We start from the raw sequence: 17437 nt of genomic DNA on the forward strand, positions 1-17437 counted from the left end.
ATACTTGTTTTCAATTACGTTTATTGGGCCCACTTATATTTTCTTAGGCCCACCCACAAATGGGTTTCTGGCTACGCTAATGGTGACTTTTGACAGACTTCTCTGAGCTCCGCAGCCATTACACTTTTCACCTCGCGCACCCCACTTTGAGAATCCCTGGTTTACAATATCCTGCATCATAATGAGTGAAAGAGAAACACTGTAAAGGAGTTGTAGCAGTCCTTAGTACTGCCAGACATATACTGCATATTGCATAATGCATATTTTAGAAGGGTTTTTAAGGAGCTAAATAACTGTTCATTCAAGGTGAGTGTTACTGCTGTGTTGAGACAGTGCACAATAACAGCATTGTCCTTCACTTTTAAGCTTAAAAGCAATTTTCTTTACTCCTTTTTCCCTCAACAAGCCAACAGAACACCAATAATGTCAGATGTTCTTATGTAAACACAACACATAATGTGTATTTTAGTGCACATTTCATGTTTTACTTATTAATAGCACTCTTCTAGATAATCGAGGGAAAGAGCAGAACTTTGATATGAATGTTGGTATGTCTCAACACTAAACACAACCGGCCTTTTTTTGTGACAGCTGAAGATACTTTATTTTTAATGTGTGTGTAAGTATCATTTTAATACCTAATGCCAATTTATGTGCCTTGCCATAAAGTTTATTTCTAATTAAATAAATTCTACAACGTTAATATCATTCATACGAATTGCCCTAGTGGTAATTTGTTCAACAATTTTTGTTGAAGGTTTATTTTGAAAGCTGGGCCTGGTTTAGGACTTCTAAATAATCACATTATTCTCTATGCAAAGCTCTATGCATTTTGCTTGTGTGTGTGTGTGTGTGTGTGTGTGTGTGTGTCCTCCGCACATGCCCTAGCTCAGGGGTCGGCAATCCGCGGCTCATATGCAGCTTGGTTGGTTTAAACGTGTTGGAACATAATTCTGCTTAAGCATTGTTCACAGTTTTTGTAATAAAGCATTTTTAACACCTGGAGGTGTGTGTATGTTTTGTACAAACTCTTGTACAGAAAATGCTGGATTTGTTCAAATTGCCCTAAAAGTTGCTTTTATTCTCTCTCAAGTAAATGTACCCAACCAAAGTTTTTATTTGTTATGACAATCTGCCTAAAGCCCAGATAAACTTACAGCTCTGCCTCCTCTTGTCTACATAGTTCACTTGTGTGCCACCTACAATAAAATATGGATCTGCACTAGCACTTGGTTTGCATATAGTATTTTATAAATGCTGGCCGCACTTGAGTTCATATTGCAGTAAAATGCTTTACAAACAAGAAAGGGTGAATTTACTCAAATAGCATTACCTGACCTTGCAGAAATCACTGGTTTGCAATAAAACCGCAGATTACCAGCTAAATCTGATCCAAACAAGTAATAGTGGTCAGGTCCTGTGGTGCAAAGCTGATCTGAGATTCTTCTCCATGAACACATGTAAACATCTGCTGGAGGAGTCACCAGTAGGGAACCAGCAGAACCTGATGTTAATAATCCAGATGTGAAAACGAGACATCCAGTCTCGGTGTAAGCCACTTTATCATCTAGGTCAAAGTAATAAACTCCCATGGATCCCTGCCAAAACTAATTTTCCCCCTAGGGTGCATGCGGCTGACCAATTTCTTTAGCATCATTTGAAGGAAAAGGAAGCAGCTGCTTCCTGCTACTCTTCTCTGTCAGGGAAAAAAAAAACATTTTAAAGGTTCAACAACCTCAAGACTCGTCGTAGATCTGAAGAACAATGTCCAACAAAGAACCAAACACGTCGAAGGGAAAGAAAACGACGTTAAGGTAACAAAATAGAACCGTGATTTTAAGCTAAGTTGGCACACGCAGCTAGCATGTGTAGCTAGCGGTTAATGAAGCGAACATCTGCGGTGTTGTGTTAACGGTCAGCTGGAGGTGCAGGGTGATGAGACACTCGAGCATTTGAACGTTACATCATCACCGCATTCAGCTTAAACCGCGTTCATAAACGTTCTGCTTCGTCACGATAATAAACCACAGCTAGCAAAACGCTATAGGTTCATCACATGACCAGAACTGATGCAAATATCGACTTATCCGACCTCTAGCTGCCGTTTTATAAAAGATGGTGTAAGGGTGACAAGCAATGGCTGACTTTTAATGCCGAACTTGTATTAATATAAATAATGAAACTTGTGTCAACATTAAAAGACTGGAAATAAAATGTGTCGCCCGCTAAGTTGTAAATAGCTATTAAATGTTTATACTGCAGCAAAAATTGTTTACGTTTATTAATGTAACAATTAAAAAACAGCGTGGCGGTCAGTCATTAATGCAAAAGAAGTATACATTAAAATAAATGTTGCAATAACAAGATTTTACTGTATATTATCTTAATCGTAAAAGGCTTTAACAGTTGTATATACTGTCAACTTCAACGTTTATTTGTCTGATGAATAATATATATTTTGACAACAAAGCAAACTAAAACTTTGTTGCGTTCAGTTGTAGCAGGAAAACTACGACATAGATATAACATTTTTCAAAATAAAATACAGGATCAGGGGTCCATAATGAACGGGCAATTAGTAAATATAAAAACGTTTTTAAACAAAGGCAAAAAAGAGAGCTTGGTAAAATGTCTACTGAAATGGCGATATGATTTGTCTTAAAGTAGGCTACACCTCCGAGTATTCACACATTTTATAGGTTGAGTGACTAGATAAAAATTTCATTTTACTATAGTACAAAATAAAGGGTTACGTACGGTAATGACAAAAAACTGAAAAAAATGCTTAAGCCCCTATTGCAGAAATGCTTCCAAAATACACATTTATGTTTTTGTGCAGTGAATATTTCTTTAATAAGTATATTTTATACGCATAACTCTGCAAGAACACGACTTTTATTGTAAACAAGCACAACATATTTATTTAAATTTAAAAACAACACAGATGCTATTACATCATTACACATAAATGCTGCTGGAAGTGGTGTTGATAGTGTAACAGGGTCCATCTTTTTACGTCTCATTTCTCCCATTGGCCACAAATGCAGCATAGAATGCCTTTCTGTAGTTGGAAAATGTGTAGCCAATCACAAACCCCGGAGACAGTAAACCCCTCCCATTTCTCCCACCAACGTGTTGGAGTTGGCCAAAGTTCTACTACAGTTCCTGGAGTCAAAAAGCACGTTGCTTTGACAGAAGGAGAAAGCCGCTGGTCGTTTAGTCATCTGGTGAGATTTCTGACATCATGCCAACACCAAGGTGAGATCCAAACCGTGACACGGTCCGCGGGGAGCAGTTCAGATGTTATTGGTTACGTTTGGACACAAATGTGCTCACTTTATTATCTTTTGTTAAATTATTTGATTTAAAAATCAGGTTTAAACTAATAAGGCAAAGCCAAACTGCTGATTGGAAGAACAATTATTTAAAACATGTAGTTTAATCAGACTAAATTTGTTGTATATTTTTTGCTGGCAAACTTGTTATTAAGACTGTCAGGGCAGACTTTGCCCACGGTGGTATCTTATAGCTTCAAATTTCCAGATAAAGGTTGCGCAAGAAAATCAAAATTTCCATTGTTGACACAGCAATCTACATTTAAAAACATTTTATTACACTTATGTAGATGTACGACACATACCTTTATATGAAAGTAACACAGTGATGATTTAATTTCTCTGATAAATACATACACATCCTTCTGTACCTTTTAACATCTCATGCACTGTTGACTTTTTGATCACAAAGAATCTTGGGTAAACTGAGCCCCTTTTGAAACAGGGGGTCACCTCGACTGAAGTCAGTCATTTGGGTCAACAAATCACCACCAGATGATTTCCTGTTTCACAGCAGATCGCTCGTTTCCTCTGTTCACGTTGAGCAGCTGAGTGGGAGTCTACAGAACAATCTGTTTTTGTCTCCTCACAGTGAAAACACACTCTTTGGGATGGGAAACCCCTTGCTTGACATTTCAGCTGTTGTGGACAAAGACTTCCTTGACAAGTAAGTCAAACAGCTCACGCGTTTTCACTTGTTGATGTGTGTGTCACCAGTAGTGTTTATTTGTGTGTTTTTCCTAAAAGGTTCGGGCTGAAGCCAAATGACCAGATCCTCGCTGAGAACAAACACAAAGCCTTGTGAGTATTACATGCTGGGGGACACATTCCCCTCTGTAGTGTAATGCATCCTGCTAAAATTACATCAAACCAATGCTTTGTCACATTTGGCTGGACTGAAAATAGCTGAAACATAAATCGACGCTAGGAAACTGTAGGACTTTGTGCAGACATTTCTGAATACACGTAAATGCAACACGTGCTTAATTTCATCCACGTGAAATCCGTTTCTGGGTCCATTCTTTTGAACTCCCCTGACGGATTTTACAATAACCTCCTGAAAAGCATGCATATGTGTGTGTCTGTAGTCTAAATGCACACCTTTAGAACAGAGGGTAAACAACAACAACCAAACAAGCTAAGTGAGCGTTTGTTTTTGGCTGATCTGACCACACCCTTTCTCCACAGTGCTGATGGTTTCTTTGTGGGGAGTTTGCTTGTGTTAATGTTTCATGCACAACCACGCACAATCAGTCAATGACTTGATGCAAATTGCAGGGTTCCTTATATAGGAACTTTTCTGATTGGCTTAATGAACCGACCTGTATTGGAATGTTTATTATGTGAAGTGCCTTGAGATGACTCTTGTCGTGATTTGGCGCCATATAAATAAACTTGAATTGAATTGAACAGTAGGGAAGTTGACGTTTGAAGTTCATAGGGTAATTGTGCATTAACAAGTAAAAAGTAAGTATAATGACCCACATTTCAAAGCATGTAATAAATTTGTGTGTTTGATCTGATAAAGGATTCTAGCTGAATGATCTTTATTTGCTGTTTCCAGGTTTTTGGTAACCCAATTTGCCTTATTCTACACTAAAGAATCAAACTTAGCTGCAAAACCTAATTATCTTCTTTAAAACAGTCGGTCATATTACCAGTGCTACTTCTAAGTTAAAGAATGAGCAGCCTTCTCTGTTAGTTAGTGAAATGATTTACAGCTGCTGTTTAGGATCCGGTTGGTTTTTAACATTTAAACACAGCCTGCAGCCCATGCGCACGTGTCCTCTCCATCTACTTACTAGAGGGCAACAGATGACTTTCCTTTTCGCCTTCCACTGCAGGCGTGTCGAGTGTCTCACACGAGAACATTCACTCCTCACAGCTGCCCAGTTGTATCTGCTGCTTGTGATAACTGGAAACTTATGGCATCCACTGTGTAGCGCCAGTTACAGTTGTGGTCAGAGGTTTACATACACTTGTAAAAAATATAATATAATGGCTCTACTGAGTGTCCCGTTATTTCTAAAACTCTGATATTTCTCTGATAGAGTGATTGGAACAGATACTTCTTTGTCACAAAAAGCATTCATGAAGTTTGGTTCTTTAGTGTCTTTATTATGGGTTAACAGAGAAAAGTGATCACATTTGCTGGGTTACAAATATACATACAGCAACATGAACTAGCAATTTTGGTGACTTAGAAACGTGTCAGTGAACTGAGCTTCATAGCATGGCCTCTTAACTTCTTGTGAGTGATTATGAGTGACTACAGCAGGTGACTTCTCCTAGGCCAGGTAAATAGGGCTCATTGGATACAAATGCCCACAAACGCTACAATGGGAAAGTCAAAGGAGCTCAGCATGGATCTGAAAAAGCAAATTATTGACTTGAACAAGTCAGGAAAGTCACTTGGGGCCATTTCAAAGCAGCTGCAGGTCCCAAGAGCAACAGTGCAAACAATTGTTTGTAAGTATAAGGTGCATGGCACTGTTTCATCACTGCCAAGATCAGGAAGAAAACGCAAGCTATCACCTGCTGCTGAGAGAAAATTGGTCAGGAGGGTAAAGAGTGAACCAAGAATCACCAAAAAGCAGATCTGCCAAGAATTAGAAGCTGCTGGAACACAGGTGTCATTGTCCACAGTCAAACGTGTTTTGCACCTCCATGGACTGAGAGGCTGCCGTGCAAGAAGGAAGCCCTTGCTCCAAAAGCGGCACCTTAAGACTCGACTGAAGTTTGCTGCTGATCACATGGACAAAGATAAGACCTTCTGGAGCAAAGTTCTGTGGTCAGACGAAACAAAAATCGAGCTTTTTGGCCACAATGCCCAGCAATATGTTTGGAGGAGAAAAGGTGAGGCCTTTAACCCCAAGAACACCATGCCTACAGTCAAGCATGGTGGTGGGAATATTATGCTGTGGGGCTGTTTTGCTGCCAATGGAACTGGTGCTTTACAGAGAGTAAATGGGATGATGAAGAAGGAGGATTACCTTCACATTCTTCAACATAACCTAAAATCATCAGCACGAAGGTTGGGTCTTGGGCGCAGTTGGGTGTTCCAACAGGACAATGACCCCAAACACACATCAAAAGTGGTAAAGGAATGGCTAAATCAGGCTAGAATAAGGGTTTTAGAATGGCCTTCCCAAAGTCCTGACTTAAACCCCATTGAAAACATGTGGACAGTGCTGAAGAAACAAGTCCATGTCAGAAAGCCATCAAATTTAACTGAACTTCACCAATTCTGTCAAGAGGAGTGGTCAAAGATTCAACCAGAAGCTTGTGGATGGCTACCAAAAGCGCCTAATTGAAGTGAAAATGGCTAAGGGACATGTAACCAAATATTAGCACTGCTGTATGTATATTTGTGACCCAGCAAATGTGATCACTTTTCTCTGTTAACTCATAATAAAGACATTAAAGAACCAAACTTCATGAATGGTTTTTGTGACAAAGAAGTATCTGTTCCAATCACTCTATCAGAGAAAAATCTGAGTTTTAGAAATAACGGGACACTCAGTAGAGCCATTATATTATATTTTTTACAAGTGTATGTAAACTTCTGACCACAACTGTAAGTGTTAAGTGTGTCCTTTTAGGTTTCTGCTTCATACATAAAGTTCAGAAAATAATTTCTTGTTTAATCCTTCTAACAATTATAATTATGACTTTCCTGCAATAACTTGTCAACGTGAACATTTAGTTGCTAGTATTTTTCTTCCCCTCACTTGCTCACATTTTAAAACAGATATTACCGTTCCCTTTGCGCCGCCATTTTGCTTCCTGAATTTAAAGGGACTTTACGGAGTTTTGAATTTTTATGCTCGCGATTGCCCCCTCAGGCCAAAAGCATAACGGCAGCTTCAATAGGAGGCTTGTGCACGAGGCGCGCATGCTGTACGTGCACACTCCTTAACGAAAATAACAGCTGAGACAGTCCCGTGTGTGTGTGTTTGTGTGTGTGTGTGTGTGTGTGTGTGTGTGGCCCGGAGGACAGAGGACAGGAGAACGCGCAGCTAATTAATTAAATAATTTGGTTCTGTACCTTTCTCTTCAGCACAGCCGACAAAGGTTTAAGATGGGTCAGTCCTCCTGCATGCTCAGATCATTCCCTTCCCTTGCTTGAAAAATAGTTCCAAAAGGAAAGTTGAACCCACATCTTTTTTATCTGTGAATTCAATGCCCGTTCGGCGAGTCTCAAATAAAAATTTGGGCATCTTACTGTAAAAAAATGTACCATTAATGTAAAAAAGAAACTCTAAGTAAACTAGGTTCACATTCAGAATCAAACACGGGTCTTCTGTACGGAAGTCCGACGTCTAACCAGGTGAGCTGAAGCACCAGTGATGTAATTTGTATCTGTAACATTTATATCCTAGATGACAGCTGAAACAACGTTCAAAGAAAGGTTCGGAGCGAAAATGGCTATTTTGTTACTAAGTTGCAGGAAATAACTAGAAGAAAGTAGCTAAGGGTCCTCAGAAATGTAGCTAGGTTCGTCACTAGGCGTTAGGAACAGCGACAAAGTCGCTGAGTTGGCTCTACCTCCCTCTCTGCTGCTAAAGCTACTGATAGCAAATGCTACGGGCTATGCCTGAGCGTGAACACGCATGAAGCAGCCTGCTCGACCGGAGCAGCTCTCTTTTTCTGTGATTTTAGAGTAAAACAGGCAATCACAGTAAAAATGCCAGGGCTCATTCTACAGGACCAGGGCATTGTAGGAGAATGAAGAAGAAATTTATTATTTCTATACATGTTTTGGCTGTCAAACTTCCATAATGCCCCTTTAAATACCGTCTTTATACGTAAACCAAACTACTTTGATTGTGGCTGTGGGCTTTTGAAAATAAGAGACATCAAATATGAGAGAAAAACTATTATCTCTATATATAAAGAACTATTTTAAAGAATTCTGTGGAAATTTCAGCTTTGGAGAAATTGTTCAAAAATGCAGTAAGTAATAACTTTACAGTGAAAGAATCACAACAAAGTCTAACGTCTCAATCAAGTTGGAATGAAGGTTACATTAAATTGTGTTTTGATATATGGACTGCAGTATCCAAATTTGACCACAGGATATCATTCCTACTTCATGCACCTTTAACACTCCAGAGTGACGAGCTAACAGCTAGTCAGTGCAAGACTAAGATCAAAAGTGTTGCTGCCATCTTAAAACAACTCCATTCTCTAAAGATTCATAGTGTTTTATAAACCTTTGCATCATGCTTCGTTTCATATTACATGGTTATTCACATTGAATTAGATAGTTATTTGCAGAAGTAAATAGCGGTAACATTTAGCTGTATTGATGTGACTTGGGTCCCTTCCCATAACATTGTTTTAAAGTGTGGATCACTAAAAAAACATTTTTCAATGATTATTTCTGATTATAATCGGTCGCTTTGAGTTTTTCATGGAAGTGGAACATGAAAATAGTCTCCTACACCTATCTCCTGCATTAGATTCTGATTGAAAATAGACAGTGAAATTAAGATTAGAAAATGCTGACAGATCTACGTCTTACTGTCACTTAACATTCATGGGCTCACCCATCGTGACTCGTGATGGGGAAGGCTGTTGTTGGTTTAGCATCCAGGAGTCAGCAGAGGGTGTCTCAGTGCATAGATGCTAGCCGTTAGCATTAGCAACTCCATCTCACTGCAGAACTCCTCCAGGCTTGTGTTATTTGTGGAGATAAAACATCAGCGTTGCAAGTTGCGATGCTATCAGCCAATCAGAGGTGAGATGCCAAAGTATCAGAAAATAAGACCCAAAAACCTGCTGCCTGAAGCTACTTTCTCCTCCGGCTGACTCATTCACGCGCATCTGGGCTTCCCCCCCCCCCCGAGAATAACTTTAAAGGCATTATTTCCTACTAGAGACCACTGTAAATGTATTGATGGAATGAGTGTTCAACATCTTTAACAGAAAGTTGGATAACTTTGGGTTTAGCAGTGCTAGAAAACCACAGAGCAATAATAATTATGTAAACAATAAAGCTACAGAATCCTCCATTTACAGTAAAAATAAACCCTACAAAAGGTTACCATGTCAGGTCTTGTAACCCCGCAAAAGGACACATGTGACCTTGGGCAGCAGCGGTGGCACAAAGCAGCAACATCAGCACTGTTGTTCTCTCTAGCACAAAGGCTGCAGTGTTATCTTTAGCCCCACAGACACGCTTTCTTTCTACATTCTGCACGAGGTCAGGGTGAGATTACCATGCCTCTCTGCTGCTTAATTCCCATTACAATACATTGAATGCACATCATCTGCTGTACAGAAGCATGCTCACCATCACACCTATCCCTTTAAATTTCATGAAACATGCATTATTTTGCAGATGCTTTGTGAATCAAACAAAGAGGGGCCCAGTTTAAGGTGTGAACAAGTTCTCAGTAAGAGACAGGTCTGAGGAAGGAAGGCTGGGAATGTTATTGTATCAAATAAGTTCATTAGGAAAAAGGCTCTCAATGGGCTTACAGCTCCAGTCAACTAACACGTTTGTTGCTTTACTTAATCTAGAGTAACACGGTTGATCTTTTTCCCCTCCCATCACCCTGGTGGGAGAGAGATCATTGGATGCGGTGCACTGTGGCCTTTCCTGAATTCAATTATCTAGTCACAGCAGAGCCCATATAATCCTGTTGGTGCTGAGAAACTGCCTGCTGTACAGTAGAAGCCAGCTACATCGCTGTTAGGACTGGCTGGGGAGCTGGTGTGTGTGTGTGTGTGTGTGTGTGTGTGTGTGTGTGTGTGTGTGTGTGTGTGTGTGTGTGTGTGTGTGTGTGTGTGTGTGTGTGTGTGTGTGTGTGTCACCACAGCGTTGTAGTCTTGGTTCTTTGATAACTGATTAATCGTTTGGAGAACGTTCTGTTCTTCTCCTTTTCTTTTTCCTCAGTAAAAATAGTGAAACTTTTGGTTTCTTTTTTTATTTACTGGACAAAAATAGGAATTTTAAAAAAATACGATGAAGAAATGCAGAAAATCCGTAACAAATATTGTTTAGAAAAATCTCAAACCATTTTTAAACATTAATCAAACTCATAGTGTTCAGGTGAAGTCAGTAATTAGTTAGAAAAACTTTACATGAACGTTGTTGCTGCTTGTAAGCTGTCTTCCATCCATGATTTATAGTCTGGTGAGTCGTGCTGCTGTAACTGGCTGTTCAGCTTTTATTCGGATGATATTTCCAGTGTGGTTAGGGTTGGGCAGTTGAAAGGATTGTTTTCAGCCGATGATGGTTTTTCAGAGTTGACCTTGTGTGTTTTGAACTTGTGGTAAGAGCGGAAACCAGCTAACCAGAGTCGCTGACTTCCTCTGCCTGCCTAAATTTCACGTCTTACAGGAAAATATATGATCAGATTTTCTGCTGTAATTGGAAGTTTTTTGTCACCGTTGCTGCTATCAAATGACCTTAAAAACAGCCATAATTCATTCAGTTTATAAATTACAAGCTACACATTTTTGTGATAGTGCTTTAGATTCCCCTCCACCACATATTGCAAACACAGAATAGAATAGTCGGTGAATATCGTCACAGCAGCAACAACAGGAGCAAAGAAGAATAAGGAATAAAAGGCTGCACATTGAACAAAAAAAAACATTTATGCAAGAAATACTTAAAACATTCACTTGATTTTACCACATTTAATAAAACACTGTGTAAACAAACTAGCAGAAAGTAATGGGGCATGAGGACAAGAATGGGCACAATTATAACTTCATTTAAAATGATCTCAGGTTAAAACTATGACATGATGTGTGATGCATGTAATAAAGGTGCAGTTGAGGACGGTGATTAATTCTCAGTTAATTCTAAGAAATCCTGATCATTTATTGACTCGCCACAGTAGCTCCTGTTGCAAGTGTTATAAAGGGTTACTAGGCAGTTTTAGCTTGCTTTTAGCACCCCCTAGTGTCCATTAGTAAAAGCAAAGTAAAACTTTTTTCCTTGCTGTGCGTTTGTCTATTTAATACCTTAATCTGAAAGCTGAATCATCTTCTTAGCCTTAAGTGTCTACAGGACTGATTCGTCACAAAATCAAACAAATCAATTGTGTTCATGATCTAAAACATGCAGGAAATGTGCTGGAAGCAGACTGCAACTCAGCTTCATTTTACTAAGTCCAACAGGATGTGCCCGCCGCTCTAAAGTTGCAAGTGCAGAATTCTGGACCCAGGGAGCATTGGGAGTCCGTGTGACTTTTCATTAACCCTGTAAAGCATCATTATTTTAGCACATACTGGCTCAAGAAAAAGATTTACAAGTATAAAAAAGTTACATAGTATCCTTGTCAATATTGGCTCTAATAGTTGCTGTTCAAAGAGGGGTCATACCTCATGTGTCCAGCAGGGGGCCTCAGCAGCCTGCTGTTTGCACCCTTGAGGAGCAAACATGTAAACACGATGTAAGGCAGGGCAGTGTCTTTCGGATGGAGATCATAATGCGAGTGAAAATACTTTTTTTCTCAGGATAACTGTTTATCATATGCTGTTCTGATGGAGCAGAATTTCATAACATACCATGCACCCGAACCCTCCTGGGATTGTTAACCGTGTCCTATTAGAGCTAATAATTGTTAGTGTGTCAAATTAGTGAGTCATTGTTACAGTGATTGTATTTTCACCTCACTGGGGGTGCGGGTGGGGGGTGCATCTGGCTTCTGAATATTAGTGGTGTTCAAACATTTGTTTTATGACTCCCTCTGTCCAATGATAATTAATTGTTTACTTTCTCATCTCTGGATGATGGCATGACTCTTTTCAGAGGTTGTTTGCTCACAGCAATTAAGTTCATCAGCATCTTCTCCCCTCCTCCCTCTTTGTAAACCCCCTCTTTTTCTCTGTTTCTCTGTGCTAAATGCAGATTAGCAGCGTCACAATCACATCCAGAATGAGAGTAAACTCCTCATTATGCCGTGTGACCCTCTGCTGCATGAATAATTCAGCGCCGCAGCATTTGTGGCTGGCTGTTATTAGCATTCCGGATGGATGGGGGGGGGGGGGGGGGGGGGGGGCTCATATCACTGACAGGGCTGACTCAGGGGGATCAGCACTGGATTGAGACACACATCACACACACACACACATCATCACACGACACAGGAGATCAGTGGCGGAGGTGCCTCTCCACTCACACACCCTGCTTTCTGTGTACATCTTACACACCCCTGCTGCTGCTGTGCAGTTCAATCTGCTTACTGGGAAGGAAACAACAAAGGGCTCTCTCACTGAGTACATGCTAAACACTGGCTGCAGGCTGGCTGTGTGTGTGTGTGTGTGTGTGTGTGTGTGTGTGTGTTTGTGTGTGTGTGTGTGTGTCAGATTCTGTTCTGTAAACACACTTGACTCTACCCCTCTTTCTTTATTTTTTATGTTTTAATAAATAACGAAGCGAATCAAGAGTGCTAGAAGCCCCCAGTGGAGCTATCCTGGTGTGTCACGAGGAAAAACACTCCACCTTGTGCTGTGCCTGTGTGCGTGTGCATGTGTGTGTGTGCCATGTGGATGCTGCATGTGCCTGCCATGGTGCCACTTCACTGGATCCACTCATGCTTGACTGAGTGTGTTGACACATTACAGCAGCCCCCACCCTCCACAACCACCACCACCTTTTATTTCCCAGGTCTGTTGTCTGTTGCTAAGGCTGAGTCCTGTACGACAGTACTTAACTCTACTGGCTGCTTGGGTTTAAGGAGGTGTGTGTGTGTGAGTGTGTGTGTGTGTGTGTGCGTGTGTGGTGATCATCCGCTGATACTCAGGACAAAGGTCGCGAGCCTCCATCTATCAGCTGACCTCTGAGCCAACAAGAAAGCAGAGATTAATGGCTCTCAGCTGGTAATTGAGACATCAGAAACATGCTCAGCTGCCAGCCCTACCGCTCTTAATGTTTTATTGATAAGCACGAATCTGACGATTTGGGGCACTTGCATAAATCTGACATGCTCACAGAGCTGTACTCAGCTGTAAGAAACGTGTATCTAGACCTTTTTAATTATAAAACACACACACACACACACACACACACACACACACACGCACAAAATGCAGGACATCACCACGTCCTGTTTTAAACAGCGATGATTGTATTGCGCTGCTGGGTTATTCTTTTCATTTTTTCCCCCTCGTGGTGCATTCTGCATCATGAAAGATGGCTGATGCAATCATAATTAAAGGCTCATCCTCACTGGAGCTGCAGGTGCCTGGTTATTGGGGTGATGGCAGCTGCCAGCAGGTGGTGCCAGAAGGAAGCGTCACAAGTCAAAGAGGCTGTAACAAACATAATCTACATCCCTCCCTCTCCCCTTTTGCACCCTCTCCCTCCAACTCCCCCTTTAAATGAGTGTTTTATAATTAAAATGGGGGCGTCTGAGCCAGTAAGTATAGCATGTTCAGTTCAGAAAAGCATGCTTAGGGTCATTTCTAGTCATCTTTGATCCCCCCACCACCACTGATGGCAGCGACTCCTATACTTGTGGGGTAGCTGATATATCATCTGTGCTGATCATTTCTTTACAGCTTGCTTGTGCGGGGGTAGAGACGGGAGGCTTGACTGGTGAGCAGCAACACTCCCCATGTGTTTAAAGTTCACACTGGGCCATATGGTCCCCACAGCAGGGGGTGTTGGTGGAATTATTCACACGGAGCGCTCTGAATCACCCAGATCCTGGTATCAACCTCCGAGATAAGGAGGACGTCTCAAAGGCTTTGTGCTTCGGCTTCAAATCTCAATCCACAAGAGAGCACCAGAAGCCCCATCCTTCCTGACATGCTCCCTGTTCCCACTCCCTCTCCCTCAACGTGTCACTCTTTCCCCTCTTTCATATCCTGAAACCTACACACACTCCCACATACACAGAGTGCTGTGTGACAAACAACGCCACCCCTCTGCAGCGCCAAGCCAAAAAAACCTGTGACATTTTAGAGGGAATAATATGAACTCATCCTCCATGACCAGATTTCACCCCCCCCCCCCCCCAAAAAATCCTTGAGTGCAGCCTAATTAACAAACAGCAGTTCTCAGCTAACGCCAACAAATGGGCTGTTGCTGCTGCTGGACCGGCTGATTATTAAAGGGATGCACATTAGTTGTTTCTGCATTCTAATGCAATTACTCACCCATTATGGCCATGTAATTGTGCAGTCATTAATTGTGCATCTAGTCTCTATTGCAGCTAGCAACAGCATGGCTTGTTTTGTGTCGTTTATTTTTTTCCGCCAGTGGTACTCAAGGTGGATTTTCTCTGCTGAAACTGCCAAAATGGAACGAGATGCCTGAACAATATCCTAATGCTTTTGTGCTTATCAACATTAACCCCTCACTGGAGTCTATTAGAAGATGGGGAGCGATGTTTGAATCGTGACTCGTTTGCGTTGCGTACTTTAACGCGCCTCGTTCTCCACCATCCATTCCCATCCTGCCCTAATGTTCTGGTGATAAGAGAGAATGCCCTATTCATTTCTGCGTTCCTCACCGGTTGCTAGAGAGCAAGGGAGAGGGAGAGGGAGGGAGGGAGGGAGGAACTCTACAGGCGTTGAATAAAAAGCACATCTCTTTTTCTGAGGCATGGTGGAAGATAATTATTGATTTGAAATAAGAAAAGATAAGACTCAACCTTGAGCAGCTCAGTGATAGCACACAGAACAGAATAATTAATGGGCCTGTCTTGTGTCGGGACAAGCTTTCACACTGAGACGAGCGTATTGATTTTAAACAGATAAACTGCGTAACCCTTTGTGAAGGGTTTGACAAACAATTTAATTGGGGGGGAAAGAAAAACAACAATATTTGTCACCCTTTCCATTTCCCTTTCATCATGTCTCCGAGCTGTTTTTTCCCCCTCTCAGACCAACCTATGGAAACAATTACTGTGCATCAGGTCTTGCTCTGCCTCCAGACTACCAAGGAAGGCTGGGGTAGGATGCACGGACTGATTGGGGAATCTAATCAATGGTGGAACTTGTCTCCACTCCAGATGCTCGTGTTGAAACTGGGATTACCAGAGCCTTTTAGCTGCTCTGCTCCCTCTCTGCCTCTGTCAGATAGAGAGAAGATGGATCTGCCTGTTTAAATGTACCTGCCTGCTATAGTTGAGGCAGAGATAATTTACTGTTCCTATACAACCCACCACCTTCCTAATCCCCCAAGGAGAGCAGCAAAAGAAGCCCCAGCCCACTCTCCTTTCCCCCTGCCCTCCACTGATTAGCGATTGTGGCCGTTTGATCATGTTTCCCTGCCCATCCTTGTGATTTGTAAGCTGTTTAAAACGTGAACGAGGCAATTAAATAAGAAGGAACGGCGCGTAGGAGAGTGGGTGCCGCGGTGATCATTAACGATGAATTACCCTGGTGTGCACTCAAACACTCGGGAGGACTTTCAGGCGGACCACTCCGGAGGATCCAGATCCAATCTTCCCATTGATTAACCGAGACTTGTTCTTCCTGTGAAATCACTCGACAGGGATTTTAGGGCACTCATCCGGTCTTATCGAGATAGGCTAACATCAAAGGCGAATGAAGAGGGATTCGGTAAATGGGCTCGCCTTGGCCTCCGTGGAAGAGACTTTGAGAAGCAAATCTTGAAATATTGCCTCATGTAAATAATCTACTTGGCTTGTTTCTTCTTTAAAGGAGGGGGTTAAAGAGGGACTCATGAGTCATTTGGAGCAAAAATCACTCTCAGTACTTTGGAAGCTCTCGTATTTCCCTTGATGGGAAGCAATGGTGAGGGCCCTGGCCTCTGGAATGTAAACAACAGTGTGAACTTGTGTGATGGGACCCAACCATATGAAGAACGCATAAAGCTGAGGAGATGTGGTGGCATTACCTTTCAGGGAAGGTGCTCATATTCTCTGAATGCAAATATTGTGTTCAGTAGCCTAATTCACCTAATTGGAATATAATTTGATTCAAGCTAAACAAATGATCGCCACCATCAGGAAGGTATGAAATTGAAAAACTTCCATCAGAGCGTCACAGCCACAGGCAGCCTGATGTCAGATCGTACTGTAGTGGAATGCACGGCATAGTTGAAATTACTCTTCCTTTGAGCAGCAGTGGCAGGTTTTAAAAAGCAGAGGACATTTTGTTCAAAACAAGTTTTTTTTTTCCTCCACTCCCTCTGGTCACCGAGCGCGCTCAGGGCTGCAGTAGATGCAGAGGGATTTTCTATCCCCTAAATGGCCACAGGGGCCGTTTACGGTGTCACTGCTGTGGGATCACATGATGTTTGAGGGTGTAAAGGTCTTCAGGCAGCTGCTCCTTTTCGGATGGGATTTTTCAGGGCTTCCGAGACCAGGGCCTCACGCTGGCTGCTCTGAAAGGTGGAGCAAATACCTCTAGTGAGAGGGGGGAAAAGCTCAAATCCTCTGAAGCTGTGTATCTATTTGAAATGAGTCTGGAGTCCCTCGGTTGCCTTCATGTTATAAACACCCACAGTGCAGAAATTCTTCTTTTGTCAAGGAGTCAAAACAGGTGTCTCAGGAAGGCCCCCCACCCCCCGTGCTTAGCATATTTTCCACTTGCATGGAAAGTTTTTTATTAGGAACACTCTGCCCTGGAAAGACTCTTTGCCTTGAGACATGATACGTAGACTTTCTTTGAACCAGCAAAGGTTACTTTCACACCAGCTCAACATTCAGCCATGCCGAGTTAAACCAAGTTGGGCTTAAGTATTGGATTTTCTAAAACACACACACCCACACGCACACACACCCGCACGCACACACACATGCACGCACTCACACACACACACACACACACACACACACACACACACACGCAAGCACGCACGCACGCACGCACGCACGCACGCACGCACGCACACACACACACACACACACACACACACACACACACACACACACACACGCATGCACACAAGCACATACACATACACACATGTTCAGTCATGATTCACTTTGCATACAGATTAGTGCTGTCTTTTGACATTATTTACAATAAAACACTATTGCGCAACACTTTGGAGTTTGGCAAGTCAAAAATTAGGAAATGTCTTTTAAATACATTCGTTGAGATTACATTCGGCCATTTTTACTTCTTTCACTCTGATTAAGACACACAGACACCACTGTAGG

The 17437-nt window shown here is 41.8% G+C and overlaps 1 protein-coding gene across 6 annotated transcripts in view; it reads left to right on the plus strand.

The window, feature by feature from the left end:
* Nucleotides 1–1628: 1628 nt before the first annotated feature.
* LOC107387556 (adenosine kinase) overlaps nucleotides 1629–17437 on the plus strand; it is a 194848-nt gene continuing 179039 nt past the window's right edge. For 3 of the 6 annotated variants that reach the window (XR_011516908.1, XM_070545650.1, XM_070545651.1), the window contains exons 1-3: nucleotides 1631–1814; nucleotides 3928–4002; nucleotides 4083–4136. Coding sequence is in view for 5 of the 6 variants with exons in the window: in XM_070545650.1 (XP_070401751.1) it covers nucleotides 1765–1814; nucleotides 3928–4002; nucleotides 4083–4136 (179 nt within the window). In the remaining variant the exon portion in view is untranslated. Of the gene's footprint in view, nucleotides 1815–3114; nucleotides 3259–3927; nucleotides 4003–4082; nucleotides 4137–17437 lie in introns of those variants that run through there. The other 3 variants (XM_070545649.1, XM_070545647.1, XM_070545648.1) reach the window with 3 other exon arrangements.

Source organism: Nothobranchius furzeri, chromosome 16 (assembly GCF_043380555.1).
Source record: "Nothobranchius furzeri strain GRZ-AD chromosome 16, NfurGRZ-RIMD1, whole genome shotgun sequence".
Classification (NCBI taxonomy): domain Eukaryota; kingdom Metazoa; phylum Chordata; class Actinopteri; order Cyprinodontiformes; family Nothobranchiidae; genus Nothobranchius; species Nothobranchius furzeri.